Genomic DNA, 25,633 nt, shown 5'->3' on the forward strand with positions numbered 1-25,633 from the left:
AGAATAAATAAATAAATAAATAAAGGATTGCGAGATCTCGCAATCTTTCTTTGCAAGATCTCGCATTACTTTGCGAGATCTCGCAATCTTTCATTGCGAGATCACGCATTACTTTCCTTCCATGTCCCCTTAGGGGCTCCGTACGATTCTAACGTAAACTGCTGAGATTTTTGATTAAGGTGGCAAAAATTTTTTTTTTAAATCCATGATCCTTTTTTTGTATCAAAAACAATCCGAATTAGAAAATGGACAAAAGAAAAAAAATCATATGAATAAGATTATTTTGGAAGGAGAGTGGTGGAGCTGTTGTCTTTCTCCTCTCCTCACTTGTCACTTATTGTCACTTATATGTCACCATCCAATATAGCGACAAACAATTGTGAATGTTGTCAAAAGCAGCGAATGTTGGGTCAGAGTTTATCAGTGTTCGTTCAAGATCGAAAATGTTCGTTAGGCGTTCGCTTGTAATTTTCTTTTCGCAAATGAAATTTAGAACATGATTTAGTGAATCATATCTTGCGGATTTATCAAAGAAAGAACTGTGGCATGAGAGAAACGCCATGCAAGATGCTCAATTTCTCATTCTAGGAAAGTCATAAGGGCTGTTCACACGGCAAGATTTGGTCCGGTGCTGCGCCGGGGCTGCCCCAGTAGAGCGTTCACACATGCAAATTAGCTCTGGCGTAGCCCCGGAAAAGAGCTTATACCGGACCAAATTTGACCCACCTCAGGAAGGTGGGTCAAATATTTGCTCCGGAGCAAATGCTCGTTTGCGAAGCAGCCCCGGTGTAAATTTGCACGTGTGAACGCAACTGGGTTAAATTTGCCCCAGAGCAAATGCTTGTGAAGAGTACGTATGGCGAGAATGCGTTGCATTCGTGCTCTGTCGGACGTCCGTAATGTGTTTGTTTCATAACGACAAGACTTGGCATGTAACATCTTTCCTTTTGTAGGAGACTGGACTGTCTTGGAGTTGTTTGTTCCTTTGTTGTTTGTTCACAACCCCCAGCCCCCATAGAATTTATTTTGTGATTTCCTCTCTTGATTTTCTGTTTGGCGCATTAATGTTTGCTTTTCTGAGTGTCATTGAAGTCATCGTTCATTTACGTTTTCTTGGGCGGTCACTCTCGAACAGAAGGCACGGAGACCAAGAAGGAGAAGGATGTGCCTTGCAGTATTTTCAGCATTTGAATTAGGCAAAAGTAGTGATGTCCACATACATTTTTGCTTAATTTTTGGAAATGATTAACGATGTTTGTACAATGAATTTGAATGGACAAATTATGTCCAGTTTCTCCACAAATTTGTCCTCTGTAGAGGACATTTGTGAACCTAAATATCTCCCACCCAGTGCATCCAATCGCATTAACTCCTTTTGTTGCTATAAAGAGGACATTCAGTGCTTTCCAATGATACCAAATTTGTAGGGGTTAGAAAACGTAAAAACATGGCTTCCCTCAGTGCAAGCACTTTTTATGGGAAGAGGAAAAGTAATACTTTTTATCAAACACATTTTGTCTTGAAATGCTGTTGGCATTTTAATTATAAGACTCTTAGGAACACGTGAACGTGTTGTTTGAGCTGTTTTAAGTGCATTTGAGCCTGTTTAAAAAATGTAGTGGGATTTCAAAAAAATCTTTTGGAGTGGTCCAATTACTTCACATAGATTGGGGAATTTCAAAATAAATGTGATTGGACATTTTTTTCCTGGTAGTCAGGAGGATATGACAAGAATGGGGCATTTTGAGAATATTTAGTTATTTGATAATTTCTCCAAAACAAATTATCCATCCATCCATCCATCCATCCATCCATCTTCTACCGCTTATCCGGGGCCAGGTCGCGGGGGCAACAGCTTTAGCAGGGAAGCCCAGACTTCCCTCTCCCTAGCTAATTCTTCCAGCTCTCCCCGGGGGATCCCGAGGCGTTCCCAGGCCAGCTGGGTGATATAGTCTCTCCAGCGTGTCCTGGGTCTTCCTCGGGGTCTCCTCCCGGTGGGACATGCCTGGAACACCTCACCAGGGAGGCGTTCAGGAGGTATCCGAATCAGATCCCCAAGCCACCTCATCTGGCTCCTCTCGATGTGGAGGAGAAGCGGCTCGACTCTGAGCCCCTCCTGGATGACCGAGCTTCTCACCTTATCTCTAAGGGACAGCCCGGACACCCTGCGGAGAAAACTCATTTCGGCCGCTTGTATCCGGGATCTCGTTCTTTGGGTCAGGACCCATAGCTCGTGACCATAGATGAGGGTTGGAACGTAGATCGACCGGTAAATTAAGAGCTTCGCCCTTTGGCTCAGCTCCTTCTTTACCATGACAGACCGATACAACGTCCGCATCACAGCAGACGCTGCACCGATCCGCCTGTAGATCTCTCGCTCCCTCCTGCCCTCACTCGTGAACAAGACCCCAAGATACTTGAACTCCTCCACTTGGGGCAAGATCTCCTCCCCGACCCGGAGGGGGCACTCCACCCTTTTCCGACTGAGGACCATGGTTTCAGATTTGGAGGTACTGATTTTCATCCCAACCGTTTCACACTCGGCTGCGAAACGCTCCAGTGAGAGTTGGAGAGCCCTGTTTGAAGGAGCCAACAGCACCACATCATCTGCAAAAAGCAGGGATGCAATACTGAGGCCACCAAAACGGACCCCCTCAACGCTTCGGCTGCGCCTACAAATTCTGTCCATAAAGGTTATGAACAGAATCGGCGACAAAGGGCAGCCTTGGCGGAGTCCTACCCTCACTGGAAACGATTCCGACTTACTGCCGGCAATGCGAACCAAACTCTGACATCGGTGGTATAGTGACCGAACAGCCCGTATCAGGGGGTTCGGTACTCCATACCCACGAAGCACCCCCCACAGAACTCCCCGAGGGACACGGTCAAACGCCTTCTCCAAGTCCACAAAACACATGTAGACTGGTTGGGCGAATTCCCACATACCCTCGAGAACCATGCTAAGGGTGTAGAGCTGGTCCACTGTTCCACGGCCGGGACGAAAACCACACTGCTCCTCCTCAATCTGAGGCTCGACTTCCTGACGGACCCTCCTCTCCAGCACCCCTGAATAGACCTTACCAGGGAGGCTGAGGAGTGTGATCCCTCTGTAGTTGGAACACACCCTCCGGTCCCCCTTTTTAAAAAGAGGGACTACCACCCCGGTCTGCCAATCCAGAGGCACTCTCCCCGTTGACCACGCAATGTTGCAGAGGCGTGTCAACCAGGACAGCCCCACAACATCCAGAACCTTGAGGAACTCCGGGCGGATCTCATCCACCCCTGGGGCCTTGCCACCGAGGAGCTTTTTAACCACATCGGTGACTTCAACCACAGAGATAGGAGAGCCCACCTCAGAATCCCCAGGATCTGCTTCCTCCAAAGAAGGCGTGTTGGTGGAGTTGAGGAGGTCTTCGAAGTACTCTGCCCACCGGTTCACAACGTCCCGAGTCCTAGTCAGCAGCGCCCCATCCCCAGTGTACACAGTGACAGCATCCCTTACTGCTGGTGTCCACCAGCGACTATGAGGGTTGCCGCCACGACAGGCACCAACCACCTTACGGCCACAACTCAGATTGGCCGCCTCAACAATAGAGTCACGGAACATGGTCCACTCGGACTCAATGTCCCCCGCCTCTCCCCCGGAACATGGGAAAAGCTCTGTCGGAGGTGGAGTTGAAACTCCTTCTGACAGGGGATTCCGCCAGACGCTCCCAACACACCCTCACAATACGTTTGGGTCTGCCAGGACGGACCGGCATCTTCCCCCACCATCGGAGCCTACTCACCACCAGGTGGTGATCAGTTGACAGCTCCGCCCCTCTCTTCACCCGAGTGTCCAGAACATGCGGCCGCAAATCCGATGATACAACTACGAAGTCGATCATCGAACTGCGGCCTAGGGTGTCCTGGTGCCAAGTGCACATATGGACACCCTTATGTTTGAACAAGGTGTTCGTTATGGACAGTCCGTGACGAGCACAGAAGTCCAATAACAAAACACCACTCGAGTTCTGATTGGGGGGGCCGTTCCTCCGAATTACGCCCCTCCAGGTCTCACTGTCATTGCCCACGTGAGCATTGAAGTCCCCCAGTAGAACAAGGGAGTCCCCAGCAGGAGTACTCTCCAGCACACCCTCCAAGGACTCCAAAAAGGGTGGGTATGCTGAGCTGCTGTTTGGTGCATATGCACAAACAACAGTCAGGACCCGTCCCCCCACCCGCAGGCGGAGGGATGCAACCATCTTGTACCCCGGTGTGAACCCCAATGTACAGGCACTGAGCCGGGGGGCAATGAGCATGCCCACACCTGCTCTGCGCCTCTCACCGTGAGCAACTCCAGAGTGAAAGAGAGTCCAACCCCTCTCGAGAGGACTGGTACCAGAACCTAGGCTGTGTGTGGAGGCAAGTCCAACTATATCCAGTCGGAACGTCTATGCCTCACACCAGCTCGGGCTCCTTCCCTGCCAGAGAGGTGACATTCCATGTCCCAAGAGCTAGCTTCTGCAGCCGAGGATCGGACGGCCAGGGTCCCCGCCTTTGGCTGCCGCCCAGCTCGCATTGCACCTGACCCCTTTGACCCCTCCCACGGGTGGTGAGACCATGAGAAGGGGGACCCACGTTGTCTCTTCGGGCTGAGCCCGGCCGGGCCCCATGGGTGTAGGCCCGGCCACCAGGCGCTCGCCAACGAGCCCCACCTCCAGGCCTGGCTCCAGAGGGGGGCCCCGGTGACCCGCGTCCGGGCAAGGGAAACTGAGTACCATCGATTTTATTTTTCATAAGGGGCTTTGTGAGCCGTGCTTTGTCTGGTCCCTCACCTAGGACCTGTTTGCCATGGGTGACCCTGCCAGGGGCATAAAGCCCCGGACAACTTAACTCATAGGATCATTGGGACACACAAACCACTCCACCATGGTAAGGTGACGGCTCTAATTAGTAATATTTAAAATGCAAGTTCATATCATTTTCCTGATCAAAAAGTACATGGCTTTTGAGTGAAAAATAAGCCATCCCAGCCAAATCATCCCTTTAAAGTTAAAGTGCAATATTTATTATAAAAAAATATAATAATATAATAATAATATATATAAAAATATCTAAAATAATTTGCGGTATTATTTTATTGATCAAAGATTTGTCCAAGTACATTAGGAGTATTCTTGAGTGAATTTTACTTGAATATTATTAGTTTTTTCAAAGAATAATTACTCAACATTAACCAGCGATTATCAATTAAGTTCAAGTTCAGGTTCAAGTCATTGTTATTGTTAAATGTGCTCTGTGTGCAACAAACAGCACAGATAAAATGTCTTTCCTCTCAACCACAGGAGAGAGAGAGGAGCCGCTGCTGGTGCCCGTGCCACCATCAGCAGAACAGTAAACATAAAAATGACAAAATAATACAACACAACATATCAGACACAGACAGTCGTGCAATCGGAACCTCTCTTTCTGTATACACCTTGTTGTTTGATGCAGTTATAGATGAAAGAGTAGAGAATCAAAGTGTCTAAAGTGTTAAATATTCTCATAGAATTTTACTAATTTTTCTTTTCTACTAATAATTAAGAAAATGGTAAACAGATTTTTTTTAACACCGTCTCCACTTCTTTGACATGGTCATAACAGCTGAGGATTGAACCCACAACGTTCAGGGTAGTAGACAACCACTCAGTCACCTGAGCCATTTTGCTTCTACTGTGTTTCTACTGCGTGTTTGTACATTGCTGGTAGAATTATTGTCTCGCCAAAATCAGGAGCCCCCAAAAGTATGTTTGGTCAACCATTAACATTGAATCAAGAGCCAAAGTTGACAAGTCCAGGTCCAGAGAGTTAGATCCCTACCACAGATGAGCTTTAGGCACAGGTGCTTGAGTAGAAGAGCGTTGACTAAAGCTAAAGTGGCTGGGCCTTTACTTCCTGGACTTGGATTTGTCACCTCAGCAGTCCGGTTTTCCAATGGTTAGAGCGCCGACCTCACAGGTACTGGTTCGATTCCAGCTCCGGCCTACCTGTGTGGAGTTTGCGGGTACTCATGGGTTTCCTCCCACATTCCAAAAACATGCATGACAGGCTGATTGAACACTCAAAATTGTCCCTTGATGTGAGTGCGGATGGTTGTTCGTCTCTGTATGCACTGCGATTGCCTGGCAACCGGTTCAGGGTGTCCCCCGCCTACTGCCCGAAGACAGCTGGGATAGGCTGCAGCACCCCCCGCGACCCTAGTGAGGATAGAGCGGTTCGGAAAATGAATGAATGAATGTTGTGTTCATATGTTCAATAAATCAATATTTCTCACATAGTTGATCATAAATGTTAAATGACATCATAAATGTGCTGAGCCACCGTGTTTGCACAAAAGGCTGATGTTGCTTATTTGCTCTTTCTTTTCTGGACAGACTATACTGTATTTGCAGCTTGTCATTGCATTTTTTAAATGTATTTATATATATATTTTTTTACAAACTTGTAAAAACAAACTTGCCTCCTGTCAATGGCTTTACAGCCTTCGTAATTGTCCCACTAACTACGTAGCTAGCATCAAGAGCAGCATTATTCTATTTGTTTTCTTGAAAAAAAAGTTTCCCCAATGCTTAAGATGAGCAAGTTGGTTAAACTTATCATCTCCTGGTGTTTTGTGTCCTACTCAGTATGTCTTGTTGAGTCGTGACGTTTGAGGGTGTATTCCTTGCACACTGCAACTTTTTGTGTCCAGATAAGAAACAACACAGTGCTCATATGCTCAACAAAGAAATATTGCATCACCCACTTTTCCTGAAATTGTCTGTGCTCATTCCCAACCTTTCTTTCCACTGCATACTTCAAACACATTATTTTAATATTTCCTTACAGCTGGTAGCACTCTCACAAGTGTTTCGTTAACCACAGACAAGCGGAGAACGTCAATTCAACAATGTATATCATTTCCGCTGTTAATTCTTTTAAAAATAATGCGGAGGAAAATAAACAGCTTGATAGCAATATTTACATTTTTTTTGTATAACATGTCATTCCAAAAATATGCATGCCAGGCTGATTGAACACTCTAAATTGTCCCTAGGTGTGAGTGTGAGCGTGGATGGTTGTTCGTCTATGTGTGCCCTGCGATTGGCTGGCAACCGATTGAGGGTGTCCCACGCCTACTGCCCGGAGACGGCTGGGATGGGCTCCAGCACCCCCCGCGACCCTAGTGAGGATCAAGCGGTACGGAAGATGAATGAATGAATGAATGAATGAATGAATGAATGAATGAATGTCATTTGTAGTAGAAAATACTGGGATAGCGAACAAAACAAAAGGCAACTGTGCTGATCATTAAACACCAAGACAGTAGGATACCATGATATGAAATGGGCTGTCACTTATATAGCACTTTTCTACATCTGGTACTCAAAGCACTTTACACCATTACCTCATTCACCTTCTGATGATAGAGCATCAGGAGTAACTGGCAGTTCAATAATTTACTCAAGGACACTTCTTCATGGCCGGGGATCGAACCACCAACCTCTGGGTTGGGAAACATAACCGAATCGGGTAGAGGCTCCATGCGAGACGTGAGCAGGCTGAGTCGCCTATTCAGAGGTCCTTTGCCTTCTGTGACACAGTTCATAAAACATGAATGTTAGTTGTCAATTTGTAAATTGACCATGATGCTAATAAAAGCATCTGTTCGGGTACTGGGGATCATATCGCTGTCAACCTTCAAAGAAATATGCCCTTTTCAGCCAATGGAACACCAAAATATATCCTCTTAAGTTGGAATGGCTGTCAGAGTATGTGCAAATAGAAGGATAAGCGGTGAAACTGGGTGAGATCTTTTATTTTTTGAGTGAGAAAGGTTTGCTGTTCAAAACATGCAGCGAATCAAAATTTATAAGCGAATTTTCCGATGGAAAAATATGGACTCAGTGGAAGCTGGACTACCTAAAGCAACGCATTCAGCAGAAAAGTTATTTGAATGCTGTTGGAATTATACAAAGACTCAAGATGGGATTGGTCCATTATTGCGGGAGAGCGCAAACGACAGGGAGAAAAAGAACCTCCCGTCGCACAGAATTTTTTTTGACCCTGAGCAAGTTAAACTTCTCATTGACAATATTTTATTTGCCATTAAAATGAATGCATCAATTGCTGTTGTAATTCGATTCCTTTAATAAGCCATGAATTTTCTATGATCCCAGGTGTGATACTGCTGTGTGGCCACTTCTGATGTTGCTCTCACTGGTTCTCGGTGTGCTCAGGGAGGATGTGTTTGCCCAGACACATGAAAAATTAGAGGGAATATTGCTTGATATTTTGTGACCGCCTAGTTGAGTCGTCATCACACTCATGGAGTTATTTTACTGGTTGACCACTTCTGGGAATGTGTGCGGCTGTTCCAGTTTTCTCCATTTGTGGCTAGTGGCTCTGACAGTGGTTCAACTGGAGCCCCAAAGTCTTGGAAATGGCTTTGTAAACTTTTCCAGACTGACAGATTTCAATCACTATTTTTTCTTGAATTTATTTGGATCTTGGCATGATGCATTTGTTTCTTGAGATCTTGAAGCCTACTTCACTTTGCCTAACAGATTCTATGTATGTGATTTTTTTTAATTCAATAAATGTGGTGGCAATCATGTTTGGGTGTGGTCTGTGAAATTGAACTCAGCTTTCCCAAAACTGTCGTTAGTCACAGATACATTGTCATTTAACTGGAGAGGGCATTTATTGCAATTATTGTTTCACAGAGTGCCAGATAGGTTTGAATATTTATCCCCCCTTGGTAAATTCTCCCAGAAATGTTGTTTCAGTTACTCTTGCTACTTCAGTTGAATTGACGGTACTTTTGACTTACTATTTAATTTGTCTGGTCTCAAAGATTATATGCTTAGTTTTGTTTGAATTCAGAGAAAATCTATTAGTGCCAAATCAGTTTTAAAAATATAGATATTTAATTGTTTTTCCACAATATTAAGAAGCTGCTCAAGGTTTTCTCCAGAGCAATACAATGTTGAGTCATCGGTGAACATTTTTTAAAAACTTTAGGGACGGCGCATATGTCAATGATATGGAGTATAAATAGTTCAGGATCAAGCACAGACCCCTGGGGGACTCCGCGAGTTATCTTCAATTAATTTGATTTTAAATTGTTAAACTGTACATACTAATATGTGTCCTCTAGATCTAGAGGAACCATTTATGTGCCAAAACTTTTATACCATAGCTCTCTAATTTTTCCTTTATTGTGATCTATCAAGGGGTTCGGTACCCCATATTCCCGAAGCACCTCCCACAGAACTCCCCGAGGGACGAACACCTTCTCCAAGTCAACAAATCACATGTAGACTGGGTGTTTGGGTAAATATCTGCCGCAAGGTAGATTTAAAGCATGTGTATGTTTGTGTGACCTTTTTGATGTCCCTCTATTGACCCTTTAAACTGCACTTGCTCTCACTGGTCATATTTGCTCTGTGGCGAAATGAGGAATTTTCATGTACAGTATCTGTATTTGGGTACCAGCATGTTTAAAATATGTCAACACTATTTATACTTGACATATTTGAGACAAAGATTACAAGATTATACATATTCACTTAAATTGTTAATTATAAAACCTTATACCATTAGTGTAAACTCAAGGCCCGGGGGCCAAATCTGGCCCGCCAGGTCATTTTATGTGGCCCGCAAAAGCAAATCATGTGTCGGCTTGCTAAAATCTGTACCGAAATGTCAAATTGTCATGTGTAATAAATTACGTTGAGATTGTTGCAATAATTTTGTTATTCCGTTTACACTCACTTGAACACTTATTGAACAAACTATTAGAATTGACTTGACTGTTTTCAAAACTAGTATTCTATTAATTTGTTGTGTACAAGTAATAATTTTGTGGTTTCACTGTCATAACGGCCCTCTGAGGGAAGATGTAACTCCAAATTGGCCCACGGCTAAAATGAGTTTGAAACCCCTGCCTTATACATTGGTACCTCTACTTACAAACGTCTCTTTATATGAAATGTTCAAGTTACGAAACACCTCAAAAGGAAAATATTGCCTCTTGTTGCGAAAAAACAATTCAAGATACGAAAAGTAATACAGTATGGGCTGCTGCTCACAGCTCAGAGTTTCCCGGGTGCAACATACTTATAGCTGCGCTTGCCATTGGCTATTACCGATCATCGTCCTGGCATCCCATTGGCTAAGAGGGACCTGCACCGTGCGTGTCTATGTGTGTAGAATAGATAGAGAGATATGTGTCAATGTAGCGTCCTTGTCATTCGTCCCTTGGGCCATCAGGCTTACAGATAGTTTAAATGTGAATCACCCAGGAAAAGTCTTCACCAGTCCGGGGATCCCTCACTATGCTGATGTTTGCCTTGGACATTTGCAAAGAGTTGTTAAATGCCGGGAAAAAAAAACGTCTTTGGACCAGTTCTTTACAAAAGCCAGGCAAAAACCACTTCTGAGAGACAACATGAACTAAAGCAGGCAAACACCATGAGGACACAGTTAAAAGACCATCTTTATTATTTACTTCATTCTTTGTTTTTTACATAATGCACAACTCTCATTTTTTGTGCAATAATCTAATTGTAACATGTGTTTATTGCATATTTTGATACATTTTGATTCTTTAGAAAACATTTATGTCTGAATTTGGGGAGTGCTGCGGTGGGTAGGAACGGATTCGGGCATTGACATGCAAAACGCTTCTCTACTCTTACTAAAATTTTCTAGTTTAGAAATTTGTTACAGAACCAATGAATTTCGTAAGTAGAGGTACCACTGTACAGTCATCATTATTCATCAAAATTCCCTTTTGAGAGAGGCGAAGAGGCTTGTCTTGCTGGCGTAGAAGTCGGTTCTCACTTGACTTTTACAAGCTTTAGGTTCACTCGATACTCTTCGGCTAGAAGCACTGATGGTGTAGCAGGGGTTTTTAAATTGGAGAAAAACATGGTGATGGGTTGTGTTGGGTATGACGTTCATCTTGTCTTCTTATTAGTTGAAATAGGTTTGAGATCTAGTCTAGGATTAGAATTTATTTCTTGAATGGTGGTTGAGAACAAGCTGACTTTTAACTTCATTTTAACATTCAATCACATATGTAAAAACAACACACCGACAAAGAGTGAGCAAGCCAAGTTGCCGTTCAACCTACTTACTAACCGTCCACATGCTTAATAGAAGCCTGCTTGGTCGATTCACCGAGGTGCATAGCTCCCAACGCTAACAGCATGACTGGTGGGGGTGATTGAATAGCAATGCGGTGAAATTAGCGCAAGTTGAAATTTTTTCAGCCTTCCAAAATTACGCTGTTTACTTTTGGCGCAGTGCATTGTGGGATGTGTAAAGTCAATGTCCGGAGCTCTATAACCATGAACCTTCGCTTTGAAAAAAAATGTTGATTGTTGTGCTTGCCCCAAACAAATGAAGCACACATGTACCATACAATGTATTTTTAAAGTTGAATACTTTGTTGTATTGTTTTCAGTTGTGTTGGTGTGGACGAAGATGATGCCCCAGATATTGACATATACCATTGTCCAAACTGCGAGAAGACCTACGGCAAATCCACATGTATGTAAAATATTTTGAAAATCACTAAGTATATTTAAGAATGCTTTGCTTTTGAGAATATTTTAATTGCCATTTAATAGGCATGGGATGGTTCTGAGTTTGAGAGTATACATTTTTCAAATATAATTTTCCATCTTACCATTGGGCGTTATGCGTTTTGTTACGGGGAGGGAGGGAGGGAGGGAGGGAGGGGGAGGGAGGGAGGGAGGGAGGGAGGGAGGGAGGGAGGGGGGGAGGGAGGGAGGGAGAGAGAGAGAGAGAGAGAGAGAGTGAGAGTGAGAGTGAGAGTGAGAGAGAGAGAGAGAGAGAGAGAGAGAGAGAGAGAGAGAGAGAGAGAGAGAGAGAGAGAGAGAGAGAGAGAGAGAGAGAGAGAGAGAGAGAGAGAGAGAGAGAGAGAGAGAGAGAGAGAGAGAGAGAGAGAGAGAGAGAGAGAGAGAGAGAGAGAGAGAGAGAGAGAGAGAGAGAGAGAGAGAGAGAGAGAGAGAGAGAGAGAGAGAGAGAGAGAGAGAGAGAGAGAGAGAGAGAGAGAGAGAGAGAGAGAGAGACTCAATCTGAGTCAAAAGCCAAATAATAAAATTGTGTTTTTAGATGAGTTTTTAACATGGGCAGTCAGAGGGCTTGCCTCATGTTTAGCGGGAGGGCCCAGCAACGGAAAAGGCTCAATCCTCTTTGATCCTGAGGCTGAGATGTAAGGTGTGGTGAGACAAATTAAACATTTGAAAATAGATTACAATTATACTTCAAATAATACTGTTGGCTTTAGATAAGGTGTTGGGGGGGTGGGGGAAGTCAACAGGATGAGTTGTACAAGGGCCGCTGGGACAAAACACCCAAACTTCTGTTTTCTTTTCATTGAAATTCAGTGCAGCTCAGGTCTCAATTTCAGACACGACATACAGTAAGTGGCCTAAATGAGAGTGTCTTTTATCACTCAGCGGGACATCGTTCTGACAATCCTCTCCACAGCAGTGGAAGGCAGTACCATGTTTACTTAAAATGGAACCCAAAAGCAGCAGAAACAATGTAAACAGCAAATGCCCTGAACGTAACCCTGTGGAACACCATATGACAGTAGAGCTCAGTGGCGATTGCTCTCAGACTGCAAGGGAAGCTCGACTTCCCCTAAAATGTCAAAGAATAAGTGTTCAAATATATGAATGTAAATTTCATTGTGTGTACATGTCATCGACATATGCGCTACAACATGCTCAACTTTGTTCCGAATCAGCTTCTTCTTACTGGTTACGACGCAACTCCCTTCTCATTCATTCCCGCAGCTTCGCTGTGTTTTAAACGGTGGATGCTGAGCGTCCGCAGAGCATCTACTGCCCGGACGCCGAGCGTCTCGAGAGTTCAGGGTGGGTTGTCCCAATGCGTTGAACGGAGACGAGTCATTGGATTCAAGCTGGTTTTTGTCCCGCCCACGGACGCTCAGCGTCTCTGGGACTGGATGGCAGTGGGAGGGTACCGGACGCCAGGCTTTTCTGCATCAGATTGGATGATCTGTCTGAGCCTGTGTGCCAGTTTGATTGACATCGAAATGAGCCAATCACCGACCTTTCAGTGTAGGCATCCGTGTGAGCAATTTTCAATTCGCATTCTGTTCTGAGTTGAGCTGGAGACTTCTCATAATCATCTTGGCGACACTCTTTGTTGTAAAAAACTAGCGAAAAATTAATCTTTTATTTCTAGTGGGTTTTATTGTAGTTCCTGTAGTTTTAGGACACGAAAGGCGTCCCTGTAAAAGACGCCTTGTTGGTATGACAGGGTCACAGATCATTTTCTTGAAAAGGAATGAAGAGTAGAATTCATGTATAAATAAACTGACACATTTTATAATGTCGGCCAAAATTGAGCTTCCCCTCTTTGACAGAGCAGCATCCGCCACTGGTAGAGCTGTGCATGACTCCGACCAACCAAGGCTAACACAGTTAGTTCTGCCTGTCAAATATGGTCCAAGAGAATGCCAAACAGGTGTTCCAAGTGAGCCAACAGAATACCTTCGCGTTTGATCCGCAAATGTTGCGGTCGCTCCCAGTTACTGTTTCCGGCGGGTCAAGCCATTGGGTGACTTTGGGACGTCTGGAATCCGCCTTAAAGTCACCTAATGGCCAGAAACAGGAACGGGGGGTGGGGGGTTTTACCGCAACACGGAGGGCGACTGCAGCACTTGCATCGCCAGGAACAGAAACGGAGGGCGGCCACAGTACTTGCGTCGCCGGAAACAGGAACGGAGGGTGGCCGCAACACATGCGTTGCCGGAAACAGGAAAGGAGGGCGGCCGCAACACTTGCGTCACCGGAAACATGAACGGGGGGCAAAGGAACAGGCCTCTGGTCCTGTGGGGTCAAGTTTTGTGAGGTGGTAGAGGGCCCCAAAAAGCAGGGAAGTAGGAAGGAGCAGGGTGGACTGAGCAAGATATATTTAACAAAAATGCAAACAGGAGTACACTGGAAAAAACTAACTCAAATACTCGAACAAAGTCCAGAAAACTACAGGAAACCAAAGTAGCAAAAAAACCTAAAACAGAGAACAAAACATGACAGGAGCACACAGACACTCACAACTCACAATGATCTAAGCAAGACTGACAGAACTCAGGGAACTAAATACAAGCAAAAAGACAAGACAACCAGAAACACCTGGACAAGACACAAAGGTTTGAGGGAGCTGATTTGTTAAAGGACACCAATGACGAGAACAGGTGGCAACAAAAAGGGCACATGAAGGAACATAATCAAATGGGACACCAACAAAAACTTCACACGATTCTTGATAAAATTAATCGTCCTCGTGAAGGTGGACTCTAAACGCGGCAAAGTAAACATCTCGATTTGTTTGTTTTGCTATTGTGATGAAAGTGGATTTTTCATATGTTGCAACAAATGATGTATTTTTTCGGATGAGAATTGTTTCGAACGTCGTTCAGTGATGTCAACACATAGCAAATAGAGATTTTGGATGCTAGTCCGCGCTCTTGTTGTAGAAGTATTGTATCTGTGTTTTTTGTAGATTACTTACTTCTATGACATTAGCAAGCCACAATCTTCAAGTATCCAGGGAGCTGCTTTTAGCTGAGTGTGAAGCAATTGCAATGAGAAAAAGCACCTCCAAATCTTGAGACCATGGTCCTCAATCCGAAATTGGTGGAATGCACTGGTCAGGAATTGGCTTGACCCTAGTGGAGGATTTGAAGTATGTTGGGGTCTTGTTCAAGAGTGAAGGAAGAATGCCGTGGGGAGATTGACAGGCGGATTGGCACATCCTCTGCAGTCATGCAGAGTATGTTTCGGTCTGTCCTGGTAAAGAAATAGTTGAGATGAAAGGCAACACTCTCTACTTACCGGTAAGTCTATGTTCTTACTCTCATCCTTGATCTGTGGGTCATGACAGAAAGAGCAAGATCACAGATACAAGTGGACGAAATGAGTTTCTTCCGCTGGGTGTCTGGGCTCTCCCTTAGATATAGGTTCAGAAGATCAAGGAAACAAACTCAATCTGATACCGGCCCATGCCTATGTCAAAGTTGTAAGTTGCTTACTCATTCATATCCGCTGGATCCATGATGACATTATTCATGTCTTGCAGAAGTGCCACTGGCTCTGTATTCTCTAGTCCTCAAAATGTTCACATCAATGTCTTTCTCCTCACCTAAAAAGTCCTCCATAAGTTAACGCCATCCAAACTGACTGAGCCCCCACCACCCACACACGCTTTAGTCTGTTAAGGCTGACTGACCCAAGTCTTTTCTCTCTTGTTCTCTGCACTCTCTGAAATATACTCCCAAAAACCGTCCCTAACTCTGAATACTTATTAAAAAACGAACAAAAGCACAAACAAATCTCACTGAGGACTCATCTATTCCATACTGATTTCAACCACTTCATAGCCCTTTTTTAAACACTCAATCTGAAAAGTGGCTTTGGGTGTCCTGAAAAGTGATAAGTGTGTGTACATGAAGAATAATAGTAATTTACACTATTACTAGTATTTTCAGTCACATCAAAAAGTTGTTGTCAAGAGATGACATAATAATGTCATGTGGTATCTTGAGTATTGCACGTTGTTCATTTTAGTGCGGGAAAAGGCCTTACGGTCATTGATTGTATTGCCTTTTTTTCTCAAGTAAAAAGGAAAAAGCATTGGAACAAACAGGACTGCTGGCAAAGCACAGATATCCGAGCTGTACAGAATGGTAGTCAAGTTTTCATAAAGGAGCTCCGTAGTAGAACATTTCCAAGGTAAGCATTTTTGACATATTCTAATTGTAAATTCTTGAATCTCAGAGAAAAAGTTTTCCACTAGTTTTCCTTGGCTTCTATTTCAAACTAGTTATGTGATGCTAATCAATGCAGTGGCAATTCTTCAACAATATGATTATAAGGGATGTAACAGTACATCAACCCATCAAATGTTATTTATATAGCACTTTTCATCCATAAAAGTATAACTTAAAGTGCTGATGTATTTTTTGTTCCAGAAGATTCGATACAAAGGTGTACAGACTGTCGCAAGTTATCATTCGGAATATGTATTAAATAAGGGACTGAGAAGAAGACTAACAAGGAATATTATATACTAATACAAGGCAGCTTCATCTCAAACTGGATGTCATGGCTAACAATATGCTTTTGGCTATTTGAGAAAACCAGTTAACTCTGAATAGAGGTGTTCACACTGCAACTTTTACTCCGGTGTAGCACCGGGGCTGCCCCCCGTAGAGCGTTCACTTGTACAAATTTATACCGGTGTAGCCCCTGAAAACAGCTTAGACTGGAGCAAATTTAACCCTGCTCACGAGGTGGTTTAAACATTTACTCCGGAGTGAATGCTCGTTTGCTATGTTTGCAATGCTAGTTTTAAATATTTACTCCGGAGTGAATGCTAGTTTGTGGGGCAGCACCGATGGGACGTGTGGACGCTACAAGGGTAGACTCACTACCCGCGAGAAGAGTTGATTACATACAGGTATTGAATGCGTTGCTTTCGTGCTCTGTTGTATTTCCGCCATCTCTCTCTCATCCTTTTACGGTGTCTGATAGACCACAGCATTGATTTGTCTGGAGAAGTATTAACCATGGTTTTTCGATATGTCACAAAAAGGCGGGGAAAGGAAGTACACATGCATGTGCGTGTTTTATTTCCGTGTTATTATCATATTGCACGGCTGCAGAAACTACCGAGTGAACGCAAGTGGGGGCTGCACCAGGGTTAACACGCTTCTCTTTAGTAAGCAGCTTTACGTGTAAACGCTCCACAAAATTTACACCGGTCTAATACCCCTTTCCCACTGCCGCAAAATCACGGGTAAACACGCTTTTTTTTGGCATTGGGAAAGGAGTGTCGATCCGTGCCGATCCGTGTCCACCAGCATGTCATCCTGAGGCGGGTTGTGATAGCCTCAGATCGCCTTTGCTTGCAGTGTGAAAGCCTAACACGGGACTTCCCGGTAATTACGTGATGACATAGGGCGGTACGTGATGAGTCATATCGCGTGCCATTGGATTCATATATAGCAATCCCCCCACAACAAAGCTCGGAGATCGCCCCTGAAGCTGTTGTCTCAGTAGTAGCAAAGAGTTGATCCTCTGCTGCTTTTCGACCATTTTGAGCACGGTAAAAAGAATGATAAAAGAAAGAACACTAGCTTACATGTTGCTTTGTTTACCACCAAGAAATCTGTCGCACTATCATCTACGCAATCACAGCATGGTGACGTAACCAGACGAAAAGTGGTGGTGGTGAGGGGTGGGGTGGCGGAGGCACATAATCGCCTTCTGTTGGTCAATGGGAAAGGGACAATATACCAATTGGTTGCGTGTCGCCACGGATCACTACTACCCACTAATTTCAGTGGGAAAGGGGTATAAGATACAGTATATCGCAACAAAATACATCGGTGCAGCACCGATGCAAATGTGATTATGACGGCAAATTAAGAAAAGCGGTATATGCACATGGTGCTCGTTTAGTTTTTTTTTTTAATCATAAGGTCACATTTGTCTGCATCCTTAATTTTCTAAAAAGAAGACACTATTAATTTTGCATTTTCTTAAGATGTTGTACATTGTTTAATAATTTTTGAGAATGTTTCATTCGAGAATTTACCACGATCAGCGTTTTCCAGGTTTTCATTTTAAATGTCACTAAATCCATTTCAAAAGCACTTTTCTCTTTATTTTTTTTACCCCTCCTGAATAAACCAAACTGTGATCTTTTTACAAACCTTAGGGCAGTGGTTCTCAATTATTTTCTGTCATGCCCCCCCTAAGAAGAAGAAAACATCTCGCACCCCCCCATGACTATAAATAGTATTATTTGTCCATATAATTGTTATAAGTACACCTCTGCATAACACTGTATCCTTATTAACGTATAAGAGAATAAAAAAAATATATGGACCAACTTACAACAAAGAATAGCTTTAACTGTAACAGAAAAAGATTGTTTGTTGTGAAATTCAAAAATAAAATTAAATCCTTCATAAACTCGATTCCAGCTCCGGCCTCCCTGTGTGGAGTTTGCATGTTCTCCCCGGGCCTGCGTGGGTTTTCTCCGGGTGCTCCGGTTTCCTCCCACATTCCAAAAACATGCGTGGCAGGCTGATTGAACACTCTAAATTGTCCCTAGGTGTGAATGTGAGCGTGGATGGTTGTTCGTCTCTGTGTGCCCTGCGATTGGCTGGCAACTGATCCAGGGTGTCCCCCGCCTACTGCCCAAAGACAGCTGGGATAGGCTCCAGCACCCCCCGCGACCCGAGTGAGGATCAAGCGGCTCGGAAGATGAATGAATGAATGAATTTGTGCAGATTTTTTTAAACCAAAGATTATGTCTGGATTAATGGCTACAAACTACAGCTCTCAAAAAAAATTGTTGGCAACATTCGGCACGTTTTCGTTGAAAAAAAAAACCCTAAGCGTTCTATCAACGGGATTGGGGTGCAATTTCTTTAAGTGACGCCTTAATTCATTTGGCTTCATGCTGTCCGCTGTCTTTCCTCGTCTCATACCGTAGTCACAGTGAAGAAAAGTGCTACGTACGCTTCGTCATATTTCCTCTTTTCTCCGTCTCTCTGTGCCGTGTGCAAAGTGCACATGCTCAGTTCAAAAAAACACCGAGCGAATGCTCCCTGTTCAGTGCGCACTCTGCCAAGGAGAGCGACACTGCCCCCTAATGTAACCGAGGCGCAATTGCACTTTAATTCTTGGAGAGTAAAAAAGAATAAAATCTAAATAAAAAAAGCATGTTCCCCAAGGCCAAACGCGCCCCCCTTGACGGAGCCTGAGAACCACTTCCTTAGGGTAATATGGTTTCACACTTAATAACAGCTCTCTGAGACCAACCATTACTACTGTGTGGCCTGTGATGACAACCGGTTGACACTCCTACTTGAGCAGATAACGCCTGAAACATTGTGGACATGAAGTTGCCAGTCACAGAAACAACATTAGAAATGATTACAAAGGGTGTTCATGTCGACATTTTACACCTATAGTGTCCTCTACAATAATTTAAAATGTCTTGCTCTGCTCTTGTTTAAAAAAAAAAGAAACATTTGTGATCTTGTCACTGCATTACAAGTTCATTAAAAGGCCACAATTTTCACAAAGCTTTTGACATGATTGTGTGCTTTTTTCCAGTGCAGAGGATATTGTTGTTAAATTAAGTGGCAGTCAGCTGACAATGGATTATCTGGAAGAGAACAGTTTTGAGGACCCCATCCTGGTTCAGAAAAAAGATGGTTTGGGCATGTCTATGCCACCTCCCACATTTTACATCAGCGATGTGGAAAATTATGTTGGTAAGAAATGACTGATTACCGTTATCTTCATTTATACTGTTCTCAGGGTAATGTTAATACTGGTTTTGTCATACTATAAAGCATGAAAGCAAGAATATGCTTATACAATCTGAGTTTTCTTTGGCCCTCTTGCCATTTCCTAACCAATCAGTTCAGTTTGTTCTCACTTAAATTCCATACCATTTATAATGAAATGAATTAAATAAACATCACCATGAAACTTATTAAATTGACAGGCACTGTTTTAAAAACCTTAACAGTAAGTAAGTGCACATGTAACACAGTAAGAATCATGCTTTGGAAAAAAAATGCTATGCATACCCAGTCTTGACTTTGTCTCATAATGAACACAGTGATCAGTATGCAGAGGTTAGGAAGATATATACACATCTCATCTCAGGTTAAATTCCCTTTTTTAAAAAAAAAATATTACTATTGCTGAGCTATTATGTCAGCCATGTTGTTCTGACCAGATCTTGAAGAACAAAGGCAATGCGCAGAGTTGTGGCAACTATCAAGGGGTAGAGTTCATGAGCCACTACAAACAATGATGGGAAAGATTCAGAGAGGTTAGACTCAGGATAGTAGTTAGTATTTGTGAGCAGTATGGTTACATACCAAGATATCACAGAGATGCAGTAATTGTCTTTGACGGTATTCATGGAGAAGTACATAGAAAAGTTGAATAAGCTGTTTTATGTCTTTATATATCTAGAGAAGGCCAGTGGACAAGGTACCCAGAGAGGAACTATGGTACCACATGAGAAAATCTTGAGTGACAGAGAAGTATGTTAGGACAGTACAGGGCACGTATGAGAGTACCAGAGCAGTAATGAGGTCTGCTGCATGTGTGACAGGAGTTTCAGGTGGAGGTGGGACTGCATCAGGGATCAGCTCTAAGCCTCTTCCTCTTTGCAAGTGAAATGGATAGGCTGACAGATGTGAGGTGTGACTGCAATCCCCATGGACCGTGATGTTCATTGGTGACTTTGTGATCTGCTGTGAAAGCAGTGAACAGATGGAGGAACATTTAGAGCAGGGGTGCCCAAACTTTTTGGAACGAAGATCGATTTTTCCATCAACCAAGTACCCGGGATCACCCCTTATCGCGCACGGACACATGCACAAACGCCATGATGAGAAATAGCCTGACACGGAGGCATGCGATGCACTTTTGCAGCCTGTTCACTATCGTAGCTCACACGTACCGTTTTAAAGTGCTTCCCTGGGCCCTCTAGATTCCTATTCTTTGCCCATGCCCTCGATGAATTGCACACGAAGCAAACTCTGAATGCGAAGAATGACGATAAAAGATAGAGGGCAACAGCTCTGATCACAACCTGCAATTGCAGACTCCTGAGCGCTAACAACTTCAGGTGATGTAGGTCACACGCCACCGTTATAGATGTACCTGCTTTACTTTATGTTAATTTTGAAATATTTTTTGGTGAAAATAAGACTGCTAGGATGATTAGGATGCAGTGTACATTAACACAAAATATATTACTAACATGTACAAAGACACACGAATGTTTTTGTTTTTTTTCTCCTCTACACCCCTTGTATCTAGATGGGACCAGTCCCAGATGTACCGGTCGATCAGGATCGACGTAATGGGCACCCCTGATTTAGAGAGGTGGAGTCACGCACTGTAAAGAAGATTGGAATGGGTGGAGAAAAATGTCTGGTGGTTTATGTGGTCAAAGAGTCTCTGCTAGGATATACGGGAAAGTTTATAAGACAGTGGTGAGGCTGGCCACCTTTTGGAGACAATGGTACTCAAGAGGCAAGAGGAAGCACAGCTGGAGGTGGCAGAAATGAAGATGTTGAAGTTTTCTTGAGGAGTGACAAAGTTAGATAGGATAAGAAACGCGATCGTCAGGGACAGCAAGGTTAGATGTTTAGGGGCCAAAATTAGAGAAGGCAAACTTAGATGGAGCTGACAGGAAAGAGAGCAAGAGGAAGACTGAAAAGAACAGAGAATTGATGAACGTCGTGAGGGAAGACATGAGTGTACATGGTGTTAGATGAGAGATGTCAATAGACAGGGCGAGATTGGAAGGATGATTGGCTGTTAGTGATTCCTAACGCGGCAAGCCAAAAGGAAGAGAAGATTATAGTTTTGCCCAGATTGGGAAAAAAATGTGTGTGGTGGGGTTTTAATTTACTTTAAAATATATCGATGGATGAATGAATGTTTGCTGAACAGTTGTAATTTTGCCTTTTTTTTAACATCTCAGGTCCTGATGTCGCAGTTGATGTTGTGGATGTCACTAAACAGACTGATAGCAAGATGAAGCTTAAAGAATTTGTCGATTATTATTACAGCACAAACAGAAAGAAAGTCTTAAATATAATCAATCTGGAGTTCTCTGATTCAAGGTACACACTCATCGGAGAACTTTAAAATGTACAATTTTGCCACTCTCAAAGTGTCTATGCCTAAATTCATGTTGCACTTTTTCTCTTGAACAGGATGAATAGTATTGTGGAGAGTCCTCAAATTGTGCACAGTTTGTCTTGGGTTGAAAACTACTGGCCTGACGATGCTCTGCTTGGAAAGCCAAAAGTCACCAAATACTGTCTGATCTGTGTCAAAGACAGCTACACAGACTTCCACATTGAATGTGGTGGTGCCTCTGTCTGGTATCATGTATTAAAGGTATGGCTGGCTTTTAAAAAATTAATCAAATGGGATTGATTTCCCCCCCTTTTCATAAAACAATAAATCAATCCTTTTAATGTTTTTCCCCATAAATTTATGTGATGTCATGTGAGCTCTCGTGACTTGTGAGAGTAGCCTGTAAAAACAACATGGCGGAAGCACTGAAATCGTCATCAACAAGCTTGAAGGCAGATTTTTATTAAAAAAACAGAGGAATGTGAATATCTTGAATTTACAGTACAGTGTATTTTTGCCACTTTATTTCCACAGTTTGTCCTGTGGTTGGGATTTATTTAAATTATTGTTTTGATCAGGTATTGTTCATTAAAACTTGATTGAAATAATGTAACTGCAATGGGTTCAGTTCTGAATGTAAGAACTTTCGAATATTTGCAGCTTTGCTTCAGAGAATATCTTCGATATGAAAGTAAAATTGGTAGTACGTGAAATCCTTAACTCAATCAAAAGCTAAAGTGAATCGTAAATTGAATTGAATCGGGCTTGTGAGTCTAATCGATTATGGAAATCTGAGTCGATACCCAGCCCTAATTAAAGGTACCGAATGATTTTGGTGCGAATGTACCCCGTGTTCAGATTGCAGCGGTTTTATTTCAAATTTCTCAAAACACTTTATTCTTTGCTGGTAGAAAAAAATGGATGTTATGTATTTCCAGGGAGAAAAGATTTTCTTTCTCATCAAGCCCACCTCTGCCAACCTTTCTCTATATGAGCGCTGGAGGTCATCATCAAATCACAGTGAAATGTTCTTTGCTGACCAAGTGGACAAATGTTACAAATGCTGTCTGAAGCAAGGACAGACCTTGTTCATTCCATCAGGTTAGAACTACGAACCAATACAATACAATACATACAATACATGCTGATTTATATAGCGCTTTCACAACAGCGGCAGCTGTAACAAAGCGCTTTACAAAACAGTTAACATAAAGTAAAATAATAAACACAACACATAACATAAAACACGGACAGTCGGGCAGTCCTAACCACTTTTCCGTCACACGCTTTGTTATTTGAAGCAGTTTGAGATGAAAGAGGAGAGAATCAAAGTGTCCTTTAACCAGTGGATCAGAGACGTCATGCTCAAAATGTGCACACGTCGGCTACAAGCCAAGTTTCAAAGTCAACAAGAAGCTGTAGCATCCATTGCCGAAAAAAGAGATTGGTTCACTTCTCCTGTCCCATGGAAATCCATTTCAATTCCAAGCGGCGACTCACGGTTCCAAATACGCATCGGCGCTCTTCCCCAACGCTCCTCTCTCCTCATCCTCAACTTCAGCGGCCATCCATCCAGCCGCACCTACACCGACTGTCCAACAGCGCTGACATAGCCACTGAACAAATCGGGGTTGTGAAAAATGCTGCCCATTACTACGCAAAAAACACAAGCGCCCCAGGTTTGTCCAGCACCGACAGTCAATGGCGCCGACATTCCTCCCAATCAAAATCTGTGCTGGTACAGGCGTGCTGCCGAGAAGGCGCAACCACCAAGCACAGATACTGCTCCTTTGACGAATGTTGTGGCCAAAAAGCGCGGAAAACAGTCCATATCAGGTCCACACAATGAAACAACAAACAACATGTGACAAAACAAAAGACAAAAACGGCCAAAAAGAACAAAAAAGCAAGGCTTTTGAAGAGCACTTGCCGAAGGCTGCCTACTCGGGCGCCATCTTGGGGGGAAAAAAAAAAAAAAACAACCTACTTTCTTGTCATGTATGCTTTGATAATCATAATTCTGATGAAATGTTGTCTGCATTTGTTCAGGTTGGATCAATGCAATTCTGACACCGGTTGACTGCTTGGCATTCTCTGGCCATTTTGTCCACAACCTGAACGTGGAGATGCAGATGAGGTCTGCACACGCAAAATGGCCCTTTATTCTGCCTTGTATTGTTGTTTGATAGCATTTTGTCTACACTTGTGCTAAAGCAGTTCTGTTGATTGTCCTTAGAGCAAATGACATTGAAAAGCGACTAAAGGTGAAAACCCTCACCCCATTTCCCAACTTTGAGACAGCATGTTGGTACGTGGGACGTCATCTCCTTGAACGATTCAAAGGTGAATGCTTAATTTCATGACAAGAAACATGCCACATTTTGCTGTGATATGTTCTGTAATGGGGCAATCAAAATTAACACGTGGAGATAAAAGTTGAAGGGGAAAACCCTTTCCTTATTCATCCATCCATCCATTTTCCGAACCGCTTGATCCTCACTAGGGTCGCAGGGGTGCTGGAGCCTATCCCAGCTGTCTTCGGGCAGTAGGCAGGGGACACCCTGAATCGGTTGCCAGCCAATCGCAGGGCACACAGAGACAAACAACCATCCACGCTCACATTCACACCTAGGGATAATTTTAGAGTGTTCAATCAGCCTGGCACACATGTTTTTGGAATGTGGGAGGAAACCGGAGTACCCGGAGAAAACCCACACAGGCCCGGGGAGAACATGCAAACTCCACACAGGGAGGCCAGAGCTGGAATTGTACCTCTGCACTGTCAAGTCAAGTCAAGTCAACAGTATTTATAGAGCACTTTCAAACAGCCATCGCTGCATACAAAGTGCTGTAGGAGCAATTTAACATGCACAATAAACAGTAAGACAAATCGGTAATAAGTGAAGTCGACGTGCTAACCACTGGACTACCGGGCCGCCTTAATCTTATGATGTCACAACTAAATGTTTCCATGGATAAAAATTTTGGCCTCGCTTATCCAATTCTGTTGGAGGCAATTGTGAGTGCAGTGGGATTACCACTATTTTCTGTGTTGACACTAATTGTTTCTCTTTTTATTGTGCAGCGACCTCAGTGCCATCAGTGCATTCAAATCCGCATTTATAATAATCAATGTTCCCTCTAATTTTCCATGCATCTGAGCATTCACACAGACTCTCTGTGCTTCCCTGGGACCACAGTGAGCAAACTCAGACAGGCACATGGTGGCCAAACCAATATCACACCTGTGCAATTCCCGTAAGATCGTAACAAGTTAGATCAGGGGTGTCCATTACGTCGATCCTGATCTACCGGTAGATCGAAGACAGGTCCAAGTAGATCTGAGGAGTCTCGAGGAGAAAAAACAAACAAACAACCATTTGTGTGTCTTTGTACATGTTAGTGATATATTTTTTGTGTTAATGTACGCTGCACCCTAATCATCCTATCAGTCTCATTTTCACAAAATAAATATTTAAAAAATAAAATAAAGCAGGTAAATCTTGAATTTACGATGGCGCGTGATTACGTCACTGGAAGTTGATAGCGCTCAGCAGTCTGCAATTGCAGCTTCTGATCAGAGCTGTTGCGCTCCATCTTTTATCCTCATTATTCTCATTCAGAGTTTGCTTCGTGTACAATTCACCGAGGGCTCGGGCAAAGAATAGGAACCTAGGAGGGCCCACGGAAGCACTTTAAAACGGTAAGTGTGAGCTACGATAGTTATTCATTCATCTTCCTAACCGCTTGATCCTCACTAGGGTCGCGGGGGGTGCTGGAGCCTATCCCAGCTGTCTCCGGGCAGTAGGCAGGGGACACCCTGAATCGGTTGCTAGCCAATCGCAGGGCACACAGAGACGAACAACCAT

General features: G+C 43.4%; 1 protein-coding gene across 2 annotated transcripts in view; it reads left to right on the top strand.

Annotated features, from left to right (window-relative positions):
* The window catches only part of phf2 (PHD finger protein 2), a 90,978-nt gene that overhangs the window by 6,851 nt on the left and 58,494 nt on the right, over positions 1–25,633 (top strand). For both annotated transcript variants that reach the window (XM_052075067.1, XM_052075066.1), the window contains exons 2-9: positions 11,477–11,562; positions 15,689–15,803; positions 19,203–19,363; positions 21,604–21,745; positions 21,839–22,025; positions 22,703–22,865; positions 23,814–23,901; positions 24,001–24,107. In XM_052075067.1, the coding sequence (XP_051931027.1) occupies positions 11,477–11,562; positions 15,689–15,803; positions 19,203–19,363; positions 21,604–21,745; positions 21,839–22,025; positions 22,703–22,865; positions 23,814–23,901; positions 24,001–24,107 (1,049 nt within the window). The remainder of the gene's footprint in view (positions 1–11,476; positions 11,563–15,688; positions 15,804–19,202; positions 19,364–21,603; positions 21,746–21,838; positions 22,026–22,702; positions 22,866–23,813; positions 23,902–24,000; positions 24,108–25,633) is intronic.

The sequence above is a fragment of the Hippocampus zosterae genome, chromosome 9 (genome assembly GCF_025434085.1).
Source record: "Hippocampus zosterae strain Florida chromosome 9, ASM2543408v3, whole genome shotgun sequence".
In the NCBI taxonomy this organism is placed as follows: Eukaryota; Metazoa; Chordata; class Actinopteri; order Syngnathiformes; family Syngnathidae; genus Hippocampus; species Hippocampus zosterae.